The sequence below is a fragment of the Paracoccidioides lutzii genome, assembly GCF_000150705.2.
Source record: "Paracoccidioides lutzii Pb01 unplaced genomic scaffold supercont2.1, whole genome shotgun sequence".
Classification (NCBI taxonomy): Eukaryota; Fungi; Ascomycota; class Eurotiomycetes; order Onygenales; family Ajellomycetaceae; genus Paracoccidioides; species Paracoccidioides lutzii.
Window position 1 is genome coordinate 409,863 of NW_015440947.1, and position 18,264 is coordinate 428,126.

At 33.3% G+C, this 18,264-nt stretch overlaps 2 protein-coding genes across 2 annotated transcripts; one reads left to right on the forward strand and one right to left on the reverse strand.

Annotated features, from left to right (window-relative positions):
- Window positions 1-13,737: 13,737 nt before the first annotated feature.
- Window positions 13,738-15,766, forward strand: PAAG_00108 (cAMP-dependent protein kinase catalytic subunit pkaC; the record flags this gene model as incomplete). The annotated part of the gene is made up of 4 exons (XM_015843909.1): window positions 13,738-14,838; window positions 14,952-15,205; window positions 15,295-15,669; window positions 15,739-15,766. 4 exons carry the CDS (start codon window positions 13,738-13,740, stop codon window positions 15,764-15,766), a joined length of 1,758 nt encoding a protein of 585 aa, XP_015700244.1.
- Window positions 15,767-17,210: 1,444 nt separating this feature from the next.
- On the reverse strand, window positions 17,211-17,626 carry PAAG_00109 (mitochondrial intermembrane space translocase subunit Tim; the record flags this gene model as incomplete). The annotated part of the gene is made up of 2 exons (XM_002797524.2): window positions 17,211-17,408; window positions 17,501-17,626. The coding sequence occupies 2 exons, from the start codon at window positions 17,624-17,626 to the stop codon at window positions 17,211-17,213; spliced, it is 324 nt and encodes a 107-aa protein (XP_002797570.1).
- Window positions 17,627-18,264: the final 638 nt, after the last annotated feature.

An 18,264-nucleotide genomic window follows, 5' to 3' on the forward strand; every position in this document is an offset into this window, starting at 1 on the left:
GGGATTACAGTTGCCTTTTGCTGGGCCAGCCAGGGGTCATCTAGATATATATCATGACTATGTAACTCATTCACCATGTAGAGAAAGGCTCATTCAGTTATGTGACCACCTATATCAATTTGAATGCTAGTCAATATGCTTGTGAAGAGTCTCATAGAGTCTTTGAAGCCAGTCATTTTAACAGAGAGAATTTCAATGCACAGAAGCTTATGCTTGTTAACATAGAATTGAGAAATAAGACCATAGACATTACATTCACTGTCTATCATTGCTCTAATTGAAAAGGCATTATCTACTAGAGCATCAACAGTGAAGGGTTTAAATATCATATTAGATTTAAATCTTCTTTATTGCTTTCTTATAAGCTTCTTATTTCACTTCATCTAATGTCTTTTGATTGGAGCTACTCTTTTTCATGAATCCTTACTCATATCCACATCATCATTGTCCAGTACCGGCTCAGAGATCACCTTAGCTATTGTGGGAGTGGCAGAGTGTTTGAGAGATTTGAACAGACAGCTCTTAATCATATGATCTCCAGCTCTGCATCTCAGGCACAGGCCTTGCTTTCTTTATTGATTAACCTCTGTCTGATTTATCAATTTGACATGGCAGGCACTTGAGGTCACAGCATCAGGAGAGAGATCCATTAGATCATCAGCAGAAGCTTGAGACTGGTTTCATCAGTCAAGGACAGCATGATAAAGTAGAGAGTGTGGATTAGATGTCATATGATCTGAAGAAAATCTGCTCTTGCAATGTTTAGATCACTGTCTTAAAGTCTTAAGCTCAGAGAGTTAATGATCAACTAATCTAAGCTCCTTGCAGTAATTCTCATAAAGAGATAATTCTCTTATACTCATCATGCCTTCCCTCAGCTCCATGCTTAGAGTAAATTTCAAATACCTCTTTTTAATGTGATCATCTCATCTATGACCACCAGCTTCCAGCAGTAGCTGATTAAATTCAGACAGAAAGTCAAAGAGAGCTCTTCTACTCTGTCATAGATTGTTGAGCTTTTGCATAGTCTTTTCCTGTCATGCAGAATCACTAAAGAGCATGCATGTCTGCTCCAGTAAGCTCTCTACTGTGAAGTTGATCTTGTTCTTATTATTCTCAACTCAGGGGTAAACTTGAGCTACTGTTATTTCTTCCAGTTTCAAGTACACATACCAAGCACATTTCTCATTATTACCTAAAGCTTTCCCATGAATCTTAAGTTTTGATTGAAGCTTTAGCTCCCACTGAGGGTAGTGCTTTAGATTAAAATCATCATACTTCTCACAGTCTGATAGCTTGATCTTTGGTCTTCTGACTGCAATAAGTGATTACAGGTTTGATTGAGAGAAGGTTGATGTCAGAGTGTTCAAAGCTTGTTGTAAATTAGCTATTTCAGCTTGCTGAGCTGCTATTAAATCTCTGTTCTCACACTGAACCTGTTCCTGCTATTGGAGAAAGACTATCCATTGTTGTTCAAAGCTGCTGAGGGTGTCCCTGCTCATTACTTCATGTTAATTCATTTGTGTATTTGTTGTACAAGTCTGCCACTTTATCTTGTTCAGCTAGACATTTTCAATATTGCTCATTCATTTGTTAGCACAATTGCTAACTCAGTTTATTCATATATTAGTGCTATCACTGAACTTTGTGATGCAGAATTTAAGGCTTTCAATAATCTATCATATGTCAGCATGTTTGCTGAGCTTCATGATACAGGATTAAGACTCTCAGTGACCTATCAATGAAAGGAGAGAAGCAATTTGTAATGTAAAGAATTAAGCTCTAAGAACTAGAGACTAGTCCTTCTATATAACAAGGATGAATTGCTTGAGAAAGGGAAGAAAAGAATAAGATGAGAACTCAAGCTTAAGCAAGCTCGCGTAGCATGATCATGTGTGCACGTGCAAATGATGACTAGGCTGAGTCAGTCAGTCAGAGCAAATCTAATGGTTCAACCCCTTATACATTCTTGCATGTAAGAATTGTCAATGAGGTTGTGATCTTTGAAAAATCTCTAATAAATCATCTATAGAAATTAACAAAGTCTAAAAATCCTCATACACTCTTAATAGTAGTAGGTGTTGCTCATTTCAAAACAGCTTTAACCTTCTCTGAATCCATTTGTATATACTTGCCTACTTCAATGATGAATTCAAAATATTTTATGCTGTTCATCTCAAACTCACTCTTTCTGATATCTACCTGCAGGCCTGCTTTCTGTAGATGTATAAGCACCTTTTGTACATGCTCACAATACTCCCATAAGCTTCTTGAGGAAAATATCAAAATGTCATCTAAATAGACTGAGTAGAAGTCATCCAGATATCCATGTAATGCCTAGTTGATATATTTTTGAAATGTGCTTAGAGCATTGATCAAATCAAAGGGTGTAATCAGCCACTTAAATAGCCCATATTTGATTCTAAAGATCATCATCCACTCATTATCTTCTGTGATTTAAATCTTGTAAAAAGCTACAATAATATTCAGCTTAGTGAATTATTTAACTCATTCAATTTACTGTAGAGTCTCACTGATTAATGATAGAGAATATCAATTCTTTCAGATGATTTTGTTAAGAGCTTGATAGTTCACACAGAATCTTAGTCCACCCCCAGACTTCTTTGTGAATAAATAGTACAGAGACAACTGCAGAAGAGTTGCTCACTCTAATAAAATTCTTATTTAGATAATCTGTAAGAGTCTTTCACAAAGTCAGTAGTTTCTCTTAAAATATATTATATAGTGAGCTCTAATAGGGTTATTCTGTGCTATCATTAGTCTTTTTAATCAGTTCAATTTCATGATCTCTACCTGAGTCATAAAGTGGGGGTAGAGTGTCAGCAGCTTCCTTATCAAATACATCCAAAAACTCATGATAATGTTTAGGCAGCTTTTCTCTAGGGTCAATCTTTGGTTTCACTTCTAGAGCCTTTTGAATGTCAGTCAAACTGATGGTGAAGATCTCAATGTTTCACTTCTCTTAAGTGCTTGCAAGCCTAGAGAAGCTTATGACAGAGATGGAAATCACATTAGCTTTTGTATTTGAACTAGGCTCTACCTCTATGCCACTCTCTTCAAATCTCACAATTCTTTGATGAGGGATCACAGTTACCTTTTGCTGGGTCAGTCAGAGGTCACTTAGATATATATCATAATCATATAACCCATTCATCATATAGAGAAAAGTTTATTCAGTTATATGATCACTTATATCAATTTAAATGCCAGTCATCATGCTTGTAGAGAGTTCCATAGAGTATTCAAAGCTGATTATTTTAACAAAAGGAATTTTAATGCACAGAAGCTTATACTTATTAACATAGAATTGAGAAATAAGATCATAGATATTACATTTACTGTCTATCATTGCTTTAATTGAAAAGGCATTATCTACTAAAGCATTGACAGTGAAAGATTTGAATATCATCTTAGATTTAAATCTTCTTTATTACTTCTTCATAAGCTTCTCATTTTACTCCTTTCAGTGTCTTTTGATTGAAGCTACTTTTTTTCCTGAATTCTCACTCATATCTATATTGTCATTATCTAGTACTGACTTGAGGATCATCTTAGCTATAATGAAGGTGACAGAGCATTTGAAAAATTTGAATGAGCAGCTCTTAATCATATGACCTCTGGCTCTGCATCTCAGGCACAGATCTTACTCTCTTCATTGATTAATCTCTATCTGATTTATCAATTTGATGTGGCAGGTGCTTGAGGTCACAGCATCAGGAGAGAAATTCATCAAATCATCAGTGAAAGCTTGAGACTAGTTTCATCAATCAAAGACAGCATGACAAAGTGAAGAGTGTAGATTAGATGTTGTATGATCTGAAGAAGATCTGTCCTTGTGATGTTTAGACCACTGTCTTAAAGTCTTAAGCTCAGAGATTTGATGATCAACTAATCTAAGCTTTTTGTAGTAATTCTCATAGAGAGATAGTTCTCTTACACCCATCATGCCTTCTTTCAGCTCCATGCTTAGGGCAGATTTCAAATACCTCTTTTTAATGTAATCATCTGATTCATGACCATCAGCTTCCAGAAGTAGCTAATTAAATTTAGACATAAAGTCAAAGATAGCTCTTCTACTCTGTCATAGATTATTGAGCTTTTGCATAGTCTTTTTCTGTTATACAGAATCACTAAAGAGCATGTGTATTTGCTTCAATAAGCTCTCTATCATGAAGTTGATCTTGTTCTTATTATTCTCAATTCAAAGATAAACTCAAGCTGCTGTTATTTCTTTTAGTCTCAAGTACATATACCAAGCACATTCCTCATTATTACTTAAAGCTTTTCCATTGATCTTAAGTTTTGATTGAAGCTTTAGCTCTCACTGAGGGTAGTACTTCAGATTAAAATTATCATACTTCTCACAGTCTGATAACTTGGTCTTTGGTCTTCTGACTGTAATGAGTGATTGCAGGTTCAATTGAGAGAGAATTGATGTTGAGATGTTCAAAGCTTGTTGTAGATTAGCTATTTCAGCTTGCTGAGCTGCTATTAAATTTCTGTTCTCATGCTGAACCTGTTCCTGCTATTGAAGAAAGATCATTCATTGTTGTTCAAAGCTGCTAATAGCATCCCTGCTCATTACTTTATATTGATTCATTTATGTATTCATTGTACAAGTCTGCTGCTTTATCTCATTCAGTTAGACATTTTCAATGTTACTCATTCATTTGTTAGCATGATTGCTAACTCAGTCTATTCATATACTAGTGCTATCACTGAACTTTGTGATGCAGGATTTAAAGCTTTCAATAGTTTGTCATATGTCAACACATTTGCTAAGCTTCATGATACAGGATTAATACTCTCAGTAACCTATCAATGAAAGGAGTGAAGCAATTTGTAATGTAGAGGATTAAGCTCTAAGAACTAGAGACTAGTCCTCCTATATAACAAAGATGAATTGCTTGGGAAAGGGAAGAAAAGAATGAGATGAGAACACAAGCTTAAGCAAGCTCGCGTAGCATGATCACATGCGCACATGCAAATGATGGCTAGGCTGAGTCAGCCAGCCAGAGTGAATCTAGGGGTTCAGCCCCTTATACATACTACTTATTAAAGTATTTATCTTCTCATACTACTTATCAAAGTACTTTGAAATCATCATCTTCTAAAGAATTAGTATCACCTCAAGATTCAGTACTCAGAATCAGCACAGATTAACACTTCTCAATAATCAATTCTATAAAATCAATACTTTCTGAGGAATAGAATCAGCACTTTATAGAGAATCAAATTATTATATTATTAATTCTTTATTTTATAAAAGATTAGAGATAAAATCTACTACTACTTATTCATATATATTAATACTCTGAATCTATAAAGTTCTTTTAATATATTCAGTGATTAGCTACTATTTATGATAGTATAGAACAGACTTATATATAACCTTCTTAACAGTATAATTGCTACAAGCTGAGGTGATTAATTATCATACAGATTCAGATAATCAGTAATTGTAACTGCTTAAATAACAGCAAACAACCTCACAATTACTCTGCATATAAATAATATATAAATATGACAATCACTTAGCAACTGTACTAAGAAAAAAAACTATATAAACAGAACTTTTTCTGAATTTATTTTTTAAAAATTATTTTAATATTTATTCAGATAGCTTATTTAATTGATAATTGAATATCTGTTTATCTGCATTTAAATTAAAACTATAATATAATATTAAAATTAAATATTTTTCTTACTTTTTTTAAAATAAATTTTTAGATAAAAATCTCTGAGAATTCTTATCTACTTTTATTTTTAAATCTCTGAGAAGATTACTAAAGATGTTGAAAGTAATTAGAGAATTTAATTATTTATGAAAATCAAATTGAGATATAATAACTCTGACTAAAAAAAATATAAAGTTAAGAAATTTTATATTTAAAAAATAATATATTATATCAATTAAAGAGAATTTATATTGAATATATCAAAAGATTACTGATTTCATGAATAAAGCAAGAGATATTTTAGAAAAAATTAGAGTAGAATGAGATAAGTAGAGAAAGCAAATGAGTGAACTTGACCAGCAAATGAACAGTTTGATAGAGAAATATAATATTTACAGTAGACTGTGAACTTTTTAGTCTCTCAAATCACACTAATAAATATTTAATAAATATAATAATTAGTTAAACTTGATAACTCTAAGTATCTCATTAATAAGAAAGAACTGATATTTGAAAACTAACTCTTCTGAATAAAATACAAGCTAGCTGTTAACATGGACTATTTTCTAACTGAAGAAAGTCATATTATTTATATTAAAACCAAATTAATAGTGAAGCTATCAGATACTTAGCCTCAAACATAAAGAAAGATCACTTTAAAAAGTTTGAAATAGCTGAGAAAGTATTCAAATATTTACAAAAAATATATGAGAATATCAATAAGCTTGAGAATACAAATATAAAATATCAATAATTAATAATAAAAAATAAAGATGATTATCATATATTTGTGATCAAGTTTCTATATCTAACTGGTGAAGTTTAAGTTTACAAGAAAGATTATAAAGTAAACTTTTTTCATAAAAATTTTTTTAATCTTCAATAATATGATTATAGCAATCTGCTTCAATTGCAGCATCTTTCATGAGGTTCAAAAGATCTGCATCAGAACAGCTCACTATTTTAAATATATATTCAGTTAAAATAACTGATAACTGCTCAATCATGAGAGAATTTTCTCAACTTAAAATCATAAATTGACTTTAATTATATTAGTACAGATAACTGAGAATAGGCTGAAGAATAAAAATTAAAATAAGAATGTAAAATACTTTAATTATTAAAGTAAAAATTATATAGTATGAAATTATTTATATAAATAAGAGACAGAACTGAAGAAAGTGAATACTGAGACTACTGTCATCAAGTCAAGAAAAGATTAAGTCTGAGAGAAGTTTTCTTCTTAGGCAAAATAGTTGCAATAGAAAATTTAAATATGAATTAATTAATAAGTGAAAATCCTTTTACTATATATATCAAAGTAGCTTTTAATAAATATACTATTTCTATAAGAGCACTAGTAAATTTTGAAGTAAATTGCTGTATTCTTATTAACATAAGCTTTGTATGCAGATATGCTAAAGCCTTAGAGGTAAATTTTAAGAACTTAACAGAAGATCACCAGGTTGTAAAATTCAATGAATAAAGAGAAACTTTAATTATAGAAGTCATCTCCTTGTATTTATGAGTAGATAAATGAAGATTTCTCAACACATCAATGCTAATGATAGATTTAAAGAGTATTGACATAATTTTAAAATAATTCTAGTTAATAAAACAGAAAATATAACTAAATATAAAGAATCAACATCTAGTTTAATCAATTATATAAACAATTAAGAATAAGATATCAGAAGAATATAATATAATAATTTCAAGAAAGATTTTAAAAAGATTAGTAGTGAAGTCAGATTATCAATAAAATATAAACTGCTATAGATATTGATGAAAAATTCAAGTAAAAAATTGCTAAAAGACCTATAATAACTTAATGAAAAAATGAATTATACAAACAGCAAAGAATGATATTCATGAAAGATATGATTTTTCATTATCATGAAAGAAGTAAAAAGTTATAGATCTTTATTTTAAGTCTCTATAAAATAAATAAAATTATTGAGAAGATGAAAGTTATTGTTAATACAAAACTGAAGAATAAAAAAATTATTAATAAATAGCTATTAAAAAATTATAAGAAATTTTATAATATTTTTTTCGAAGACTATCTCTGATCAATTATTATTCTTTTGAAAGATAATAAACTATAAGATTAAGTTTAAAAAAGAAGTTAACTCAAATAAAGATATCAGTCATGTATTATTATACTGAATAAGCTTAGAGAAATTTAGAATAATTAAATAGTATCTTAAGATCAATTTATAGAAGGGTTTTACTTTATTTATAACTTTTTTATTCACATCTTCAATTCTTATAGCTCATATAGTAGACAATCTGAGGTTTTGCATGAATTATTACCAGCTTAACACAATTTTAAATAAGAATTAATACTCAATTTCACTAGTTGATGAGCTTATGAAGTGGTTAAATAAAGCTAAATTCTTTCTCAAATTAAATATTCATCAAAGTTTTTATTAAATATATATACACTTTGAGACTGAAAATCTGACAATCTTTAAAATATATTATGAGATTTACAAGTATAAAGTTATACTTTTTGATCTAAGTAATAGTCTACTGATATTTTAATACTTTATAAATACTATTTTCTTTGACTACTTGAATCAATTTATGACTGCTTTTGTGAATAACTTATTGATTTACAGTAATATTTTAAAAGAATATAAAAAGTATATTAAGAAGATATTAATTAGATTATAAGAAGCTGAACTATAAACAAGTATCTCAAAATACAAGTTTCATATTCAACAGATAAAGAACTTGAATTTTATTATCACTGATCAAGAGATCAAAATAAATTTAAAAAAGATTATAATAATATTATAATAAACAATGTCTAATATAGTCAACAAAGTTTAATTCTTTTTAAAATTCTACAACTTCTATAGATATTTTATCAAGAAATATAGTCAGATTGTAAAATTACTATTTAAGCTCATTTAGAAGAATTAATCTTTTAAGTGAAATGATATCTGTTAGTGTGTTTTTGATTAAATGAAGAGAACTCTATTTGAAGCCTTAGTATTTTATTATTATAACTCAAATTGAAAGATTTAGATAAAGACAAATGCTTTAGATGATGCTATAGCTGATGTTCTATCTCAGTTATGTGAAAATTAGCAGTAACATTCAATTATCTTTTACTCTGTCTCAATGAGTAAAGTAGAGAAAAACTATAAAATTCATGATAAGAATATGCTAGTAATTGTGAGAGCACTAACAGAATAATATGTCAAACTAAAAGATTTTTAAAGAATAGAGAGATTTAAAATCTTAATTGATCATTAAACTTTTAAGTACTTCATGATAATTAAGAATCTTAATATCTGACAAGTGTGTTAGACAGAGTTTCTCTTCTGATTCTAATTTCTAATTCAGTATTAACCTGGGTATTAGAATATATTAATAGATATAATGAGTTAGTTGAAGGTTCAGAAAGATGATAAAAATACTCAGATATAACTATTCTTCAAGTCATAGAGATTGAACTCAAAGATTATCAAAGAATTCATTAAGATCAAGATTATAGATACAGATATACATATTTTTAATAAAGTCAAGACAAGAAATAAAGAGATAGAATTATTAAAATCATGATGTGAGAAAGCACAATAAAGAGAATAGTACTAAGAGCTAATAAATAAACTTTTATATTTTAAAAAGCACTTAGTAATATCAATTGAAAAAGATTCTACTCTTCAAATATATCTTTTATAGAAGATTTATAAGCAGTTATTAATAGTGTATTCTGAGAAAAGAAAGTTATATTTACTAGTGAAGATAAAATACTATTAAAATGACTGAATTAAAAATGTTAATCAATATGTGAACAATTATCTGATGTGCTGACAAATTAAGATCTCTTATGATAAAACTTCAAAAATACTGAAGCTGCTATCAATTCTTAGCAGAGTCTGATAGTACATTTTAATAAACTTCATAAATGATTCTATAACAAAAAGAGATTAAAATGTGATATTGATGATTATTTATTGACTAAATAAAAAGTTTATATCTATTTTTATCATAAGGAAGACAGATGTCAAAGAGCTGATAAGATAGTTTTTGAAGTACTACTATGAATATTATAAAATATCAGATTTAATTATATCAGATCATAAGTCACAATTTATCTCAAACTGCTCAAGTGAGTTAATCAGATAATTAGAAGTGAAGCTGAAGCATTTATCAGCTCATCACATATAAATAAATGATCAGATTAAAGTTATCAATCAATACCAAGCAACTAAGCTTCATCTGTATATAAATTACTATCAGGACAACTGAGATGAGTAACTATCAATGATGAATCATGCAGCTGAAGTTCTGATAAATAAATCAACTGAGATGACATTTTTTCTAACTGCTTATAAATATAAATTTCAAATGTTCTTTGATTGAAAGTTACTGCTGAAGACACTATTTAGAGAATAGAAGCTTAAATAAGAAGATGTCTAACTACTTATGAATATAAATCTCAAATGTTCTTTGATTAAAAGTCACTGCTGAAGACATTATTTAAAGAAGAGAAGCTCAAATGAGAAAATGCTCAATAGCATATTATTCAAATGAAAAAAATCTAAAAGCTGACAGAAGATAATATTAAAAAGATACAAAAAATTATAAAATTATATATTAACAAGTACTATCAGAAGTCAAACTTTGAGATAAAAGATAAGATATTTCTATTATTCAAGAATTATCAAATTTAATATCTTAGCAGAAAGCTTATAGAGCAAAATAAAGACTTTTTTAAAATCATTGAGAAAGTTAATAATAATTATAAACTAAGACTATTAAATAGTATAAAAATTTTTTCAATATTTTCTTTTGATAAGCTATAAAAAGCTGTGAATAATTCTTTATTATATCAATTAAATGAAACCTCAGAACTAGTTAAAATATAAGAAGAAAATAAGTAAGAAGTTAAGAATATTTTAGCAAGTTATGTCTCTTATGAGAAGCTTCAATACCAGGTAAAATAACTAGAATTTGATAAAAATTTAATATGATATTCAGCACAAAATTTAAAAAAATTACTATATTTAATTTAACAATTTTATACTGTAAATTCAATAAAAGTAGAGTTTATAAAACAATTAAGTAAATGATTAAAAGCTTGAGAAAAGGATGACTATCTAGCAGATGAAGTAGATAATAATCTACTAGTATGAGAGTATGTCTAGACTTCAAGAAAGGGTAATGTGATGATATAAAACAGGCTTATATTTAATTTTCTTGATAATATAATCACTATAGGTTGAGATAATCAATCATTATATAGATTAGAGCAATCAATAATTATAACTGCTTAGACAATAGCAAATAACTCTGCAATTACTCTATGTATAAATAATATATAAATGTGGTAATCATCTAGTAACTATACTAAGAAAAAGAGCTATATAAATAAAGTCTTCTCTGAACTCATTTTTTATAAATTATCTTAGTATTTACTCAAATAGCTTATCTAGTTAGCAGTTGAACATCTATTCATCTGCATCTAGATTGAAGTTGTGACAAAATATGTCTTTTGTTAAAAGATTATTAAATGCTATATTATTTTAAAATAAAACTTTATAAGTATATAAATTAATTACTTTTTATTACTTAGATTAGTTAAATAATTAAATTCTAATTTAGTTAAATAGATATTATAGTTACTAACTGAATATATTTTAAATAAAGAATAATAATAATAATAATAATAATAATAATAATAATAATAATAATAATAATAATAATAATAAATAATCAACTTTAAAGTAAATATATAAGAATTATTTCAGTAGTGAATATAGATTGAATTTAATATTATTTGAAAAGTAAATTTCTTAAATATTTATTTTGTAGTATGTACTACAGTTTTTAAGTCTCAAACTATTCAAAATAATTTCAAAATAGCTGAAATAGTGTTTTTTCAATTTGATTATATTTTTTAATAGCTAAATATTTAACTATGAATTTTTATTCTTTTATATAGTAGCTTTAGCAATTTAATCATATTCTAAGTACTTCAAATATTTAATAACCTCTGATATTTACATCAGCAGATAAATAAATCAAAAAACTTAGAAAAAGATCAATCTCAAAATTTTATGAAAAACTTTGATTAAATTATCAAAACCTGTGAATATGAAATAATCAATACTATTATTATAAAGAAATAATATCAGAATATATTCAATATGAATGAGATAAAGAAGTAAAAATTCAAGAGATCTAGGTATCAAATTCAACAAGAAGTAGAAGATTTAACTAGTGAAGTTCAAAGTCTTTTAGTTTTATCTGCAGCATCTGTAAAGTCTGCAGCACCTGTTAAACAATCAATTATTCAATTTCATGAGTTCTCATTATCTATGTCTGCTTCACACTGACAAGCTCCACAATGCTGCAGCAATTGTAATGTCCTCAGACATACAAGATTAAGATGTTCTCAACTGTGTGTAGTTTAACTTAATTTAATTGAGTGTTGTAGTGTTGAGATAATTTGAATTAAAATCTAACGAGTTGAGCTCTAATGGTTTTGGTGTTGCGCTCGGTTGGGAAATACGTTAGCTAACTAGTGAGCTTATGCCCTAACTAAACACTTGCCGAACGGCCTAGTTAATGCCACTAAACTATCGGACTATCCTTTTTCCACCTTGACTCTTACTACAATACTTCCCCACCGTTTCATCTCTCACCTTACTTGCCTCCCTTCTCTCTTTCCTCTCTTTACTCTCATTTCTCTCTTTTCTCTAATAACGAATTCGTTCGTGTTATGCAGGCAGTGCTAGAGCTGTATTCGGCAGCGCGCCCATTCCATTCCAATAAGAATTATACGTCTTCAAGCATGAGCAGAAGATCAGGAGCTCATTGGTAAAACATCCTTCGAGATGAGTGTCTGCCGCTTCAATTCCATTCTACAGATGCAATGCAACCTTCCCAAAGCATAGTTAGGTCTGTACGCAGGTCGTCAAAGCAAGATATCAGGAATTCTTCATTAATCTCTGTCCACAGCTCCCTGCAGTGCTCCTGCTGCCAAACCACAAGTTTCTCATGTTCCAGGTGAATAAATTCAACCCAACTACAGTCTTCTGAAATAACCACATCTTTATATAATCTATTCTAGCTATATTTTTAATGGTTTAATATATAATACGAAAATAATATTGCGTTGCTGAGATGCCATTGAAAATATGCCACTGCTCGTAGAGCTGTAGACGAATTCATTGCGTAATAGAGTTTGTTGGGCAAGTGGATTAACTAACGTTGCTATATATAGGGTGAGAACAAAAAGCAGAGTGATGCATATAACCCATTTCTCTATCAATAGTCTTCTCCCAGTTAGAGAGTGCTGATATTAAGGCGAGATATTGTTCATAGGTTATGATGTAAGTTCGGGTTCCCTCTATTCGGGGCGGGGATCACATACTCCGAGCAGGCACCTAGGTCGTCCAGAGTTATCTAACTAACTCACTTGTTATAACTATCTAGTGGCGGCGGGCCCTCAGCATCATCGACGTCTGCTTACTACAACGTCTCATTACTACCTCAACTACGGTCGTCATCTATTCTGAACGGTAGAACTAACAAACATCAATCTTTGTGGTATAATAATTTGCTCCCCAGGCACCAGAATCAACGAATCAACCCCTCTGCCATCGCCAATTCCTTACCCTCCATTCCCATGCCTCTCGGGTCCTGTCCATTCGTCCCGTCTACGCAAATGCCTGCACTCGATTGACCTCACAGGTATCTGCCCCACCCTCCTCCACATTAAGTACTCCCTCCGTACTTCGGATCCGTCTGTTTCCGACTATGTATTAATTATTGCCACAGACGGCGAAGCAATAGGCCCCCCCACAGATCCCTTAACCCCATCGCCCCCAACCAAGAATTTACTCACCCCTGAACCCCAAGGCTGTTGTTAGATATCGGGAGCGTACCAACGCAAAAAGCCGTTCATAGATCATTTGAAGAAAATCGATCCACCCCTCGAACAACGTCTCTCATTCTTCTTGTCGATCCGTTATCCACCCACAGGCCTTGCCGTAGTCCCTTGTCTTGGCGTTCCATGCGGGGTCTAGGCAATTTGCTGAAGAAGAAGAAGAAGCGGACGAAGGACTCGCGCATCTCGAGGGACCTGGATCTGTCCGCTTCACCGGTAGCGGAGTCAACCTCGTCGTCTCCTGGCGATAATAATAATAATATTATTATTAATATTAGTAGCCCTCTCTCCCAGACGACAGCAGCTACAGCTACCGCACCAGCTACCGTAACAGAAGCATCAACAACGAACACCCTGCTCCAGCACCCTGCGTTTACCTCACCCGCCCGCGATTCCTCTTGCAAAGACCCCGCTTCCTCCCCCGGCACCAATAAGATCAGTAGCAGTAGTAATCCTCCTGCCTCCGTTTTTCGTACAGCTATTCCTACCTCGACTGAACCAGAGGGAGTCGCCTCCTCTCCTCCCACAGGCTCCACAACAGCTGGCGCAATTACGAAAATTGACAGCACACATTCTGCACCCATGAACCCCCTACAATCTTCCGGCCCCCCTTCCTCGAATATAGCGGGCGATCCCTCTCATTTCAAACAGCACCAGCAACAGCAACAGCAACCACAGCAGCAATCCCACCACTCCCAAAATGTCGCCAGTATTAAAAACATTATAAATCCACCCCTCAACGATGAAGTTGCGGCCTCCTCACAACGAGTTGGCGATGGCCTACATGCCGCACAACAAATGCATTCACAGCATTCACAGCAACAACAACAACAACAGCAACAACAGCAGCAGCAGCAGCAACAGCAGCAACAGCAGCAACAACAAATTCAACAATCTGTCCCGTCAGTTTCGCGGCAGACAAAGGGCAAATACTCGCTAGATGACTTTACGTTGCAACGGACGTTGGGGACGGGCAGTTTCGGGCGAGTACACCTGGTTCAATCACGACATAACCAGCGCTTCTATGCCATCAAGGTGCTGAAGAAAGCGCAAGTGGTGAAGATGAAGCAGGTCGAGCATACGAATGATGAACGAAAAATGCTGCAGCGGGTTAAGCATCCATTCCTAATTACGTTGTGGGGCACGTTCCAGGATGTGAAGAATCTTTATATGGTTATGGATTTTGTGGAGGGTGGGGAGCTGTTTAGTTTACTGAGGAAATCGCAGGTGGGGAAACTCCTTTCCCTTTCCCCTTCGGCTTGTTCTATCTAAAGGTTTTTTTTTTTTTTTTTTTTTTTTTTTTTTTTTTTTAAAATAACTAATTGATATCGGTTTCTCAGCGCTTCCCAAATCCTGTTGCGAAATTCTACGCTGCGGAGGTTACGTTGGCGTTGGAATATCTACATGACCATCACATTGTATACAGAGACCTAAAGCCAGAGAATCTACTTTTAGATCGATATGGACATTTGAAGATTACAGATTTTGGATTCGCGAAGGAAGTCAAGGATATTACATGGACTTTATGCGGGACACCAGATTATCTGGCGCCGGAGGTAGTTTCGTCAAAGGGATACAATATGTCCGTTGACTGGTAAGCGACCTCCCCTCTTTTTTTCATTTTTCGTATTGTTCCACCGCATTACCCATCACTAACCACTCCACCCCATAATCAACCGAAAGGTGGTCCCTCGGCATCCTAATCTTCGAAATGCTCTGCGGCTTCACCCCCTTCTGGGACGGCGGCAGCCCCATGAAAATCTACGAAAACATCATAAAATGCCGAGTCAAGTACCCGTCCTACATGCACCCGGACGCCCAAGATCTACTCTCCCAACTCATCACTCCCGATCTCACAGTTCGCCTGGGAAACTTGCACGGCGGCAGTCAGGATGTTAAGAATCATCCGTGGTTTGCGGAGGTGACGTGGGATCGGCTAGCGCGGAAGGATATTGATGCGCCGTATATTCCGCCGGTGAAGGGAGGGCAGGGGGATGCAAGCCAGTTTGATAGGTATCCCGAGGAGACGGAGCCGTATGGGGGCAGTGGGGATGATCCGTATGTTTCCCCTTTCTTGCTTTTCCTCTCGTTTGTTTCAACTACGAAGCTTTACTAATGATGTTATAGGTATGGAAATTATTTCGTGGACTTTTGAATGAGGATAATTTGTGAAGACCCGTCGACTGCGCTCTCTAGGTATTTCTATATATCTACCGGCCTGTGCTAATATCTAAACGGAGCATTTTTATATGACCAATCATGCGCCGTTTTATATTTCTTTTTCCATTCTAAAAAAGGTCAGGAAAAAATAAACTGAAAAGGAAAAAAAGGGAGGGGAAGTGATGTTTTTATCCAATTCTCTCTCTTCAAGATAAATGTATGCATTTCCATCCGTATTAGCGGGATCTCTTCTTCTACTCTGGGAAAATATACGGCCTTGGCCTGTATCTTCTAGCATTTTGGGCCTCCCATTTCATTTGGGCCCTCGTTTTCATCGTTTAACTCTTACTTGCTCCTTGGGACGGTTATACCTGAGAATAACAGCGGGGTCTGTGAAAGGGTTTATTTATATTGTCCTTGCTACTCCATACTTGTTTTGAGTTCTCTAACTATCATATACGGATTTCTATTTTAGTACTTAATCTTTCTTCTCTTCTTTTCTTTCTCGCTCATTGGGGGAGTGTTTAATATTATTGGACTCTTGGTTGGGATGACATGTTTTTCTCAAAGTATCTATTTGGTCGATGGAATGGCTTGCTATGGCGATCCGTTACATAAAATCAGTGCGTTGATATAATGGGAAATGAAAATGCTGTGAAAAGAGAAGATAAACGTTTTGTTTCCATATGGTCATGTAAATTTCATCTTGTCATTTTTGTCTTTCTTTTCTCGTTCCTCGTACGTCGTTTATGCCTGGATCCTACATAGTCGTCGTGAATAGATTTTATAGCCCAACTTAAAAGAAAGAAAAGGAGTGTGTCATATCCGTTCCTTAATTTCTCAATTCATACATGGTATCCTAAGTTTTGTCATGGATGATAGAAGCCATTCCTTCGCGTGATTCCCCGCTCCCATTTTTCAAGAAAAGGGGCAGGATAGGAAAAATGGAAATAGGACTGGAAAAGCATTAACTATAAATACAAGGAGATGAAAACAAGACCTCCCAGTAGGAGATTAAAGGGAGCGGGCGCGTGAAAAAGGGAAAAAAGCAAGGGGATATAGAAATCCGTATAGACTCGTAGTTATGTTCTATCCTTTCCATCCCAAAAACCAACAACAGCGGGAAAATTGAAGCGGGTAGATTAGGTCCAGTTCAAAGCTCGGCCTTGACACACCGAGCCATACAGGTAGACGGCATTTGTCGAATAATCATACAAATCATACAAAGACACTCTCCCACACCCTTTTCCCTTGGACCGTTCCATCAAACAACACGCCAACCTAGTCTTTCCTGCTGCTTTCTTCTTTGCCTGATTCAATCCTCCCTGGAGCTTCTGTCCGCATCGATCCCTTTCACCTCGCACGCCCAACCCACCCCCATCGTTCACATTACAAACGTTTCATTTTTTTTTTTATTTTTTTTATTTTTTTATTTATTTTTAAAATACTCCACCACCACTACCACCCAGACCAGCCGCCTTCTGCTCCTGGCCTATGCGCGCTATGTATGCACGGCTCGTGGCGTTCCACATCTGTATGTACTTTTCCATGCAGGAGGTGAGGCAGGATTGTTCCTTGGAAGAGAGGCTGGAGCCGGGGGATGGGATGCATTTTTCGAAGCAGTTTTCGTTTACTTTCTGATATGGTTGGTTAATTTGGGAGCGCTTTTCTGATGTGGGGGGGACGAAAGGGGAGGAGAAGAGGAGGGGAGCAGAAGGTGCGCACGTACATTTATAAGGGCACGAGCATTGCTCATGGCTGTTTCTTGTTGGACTTGGGTCATTATGGCGGATTTCATTTCGGCGGAGGTTTGTGGGGCGGAACCCGTCTGGGAGAAGGGGTTTGTTATGGACATCTTTTTCTTGCTCTGGAATTTGACGGGGTGGAGGATGTGGATGCGGACGATGGAGGTAAGGAGGTTTGAATTGAAGTAGGTGAGGCCGTTTTAAGAACTGATGTCCGTTTGTTTTGTCTGTCTGTTCTGTCTGCCTGCTGCTGTATGCGGTGGTTGATATTTGATTATTTTTTTTCTGTCCCTTTGAAGACTTTCGGAGGCGGAGAGGCCAGTCCCGGGCTGTGATTGGTTGGCGCAGGAAATAATTAACTAGTTGGTTTAACAACTTAGTTAATCCACCAACTGAGCCGCTCGACAAATTCAAAAATCTTAAACTGCCTAACTTATTCACTATAACATATGAGAATGCCATCAATAAACAGTAGAGTATGCAACAAATTCTGTAGAGATTGAGAGAAGACTTGAAATTACAATATCTGATATTGAAAATGAGGAATTGATCTCTCTTTATGAAGCTATAATTTTATATAACATTTCATATTTTATTTTATATTTTTAACTAAAGCGATAGTTTTCAAAAGCTTCTCAACATGCAAAATTCATACAAAATTAATTGAGAATGAAAAAATTAGCTAGTTCAATAGATTTTAAATCTCAATAAATAAAATTATCTTCTTAGTAATATTTATTAAAAATAT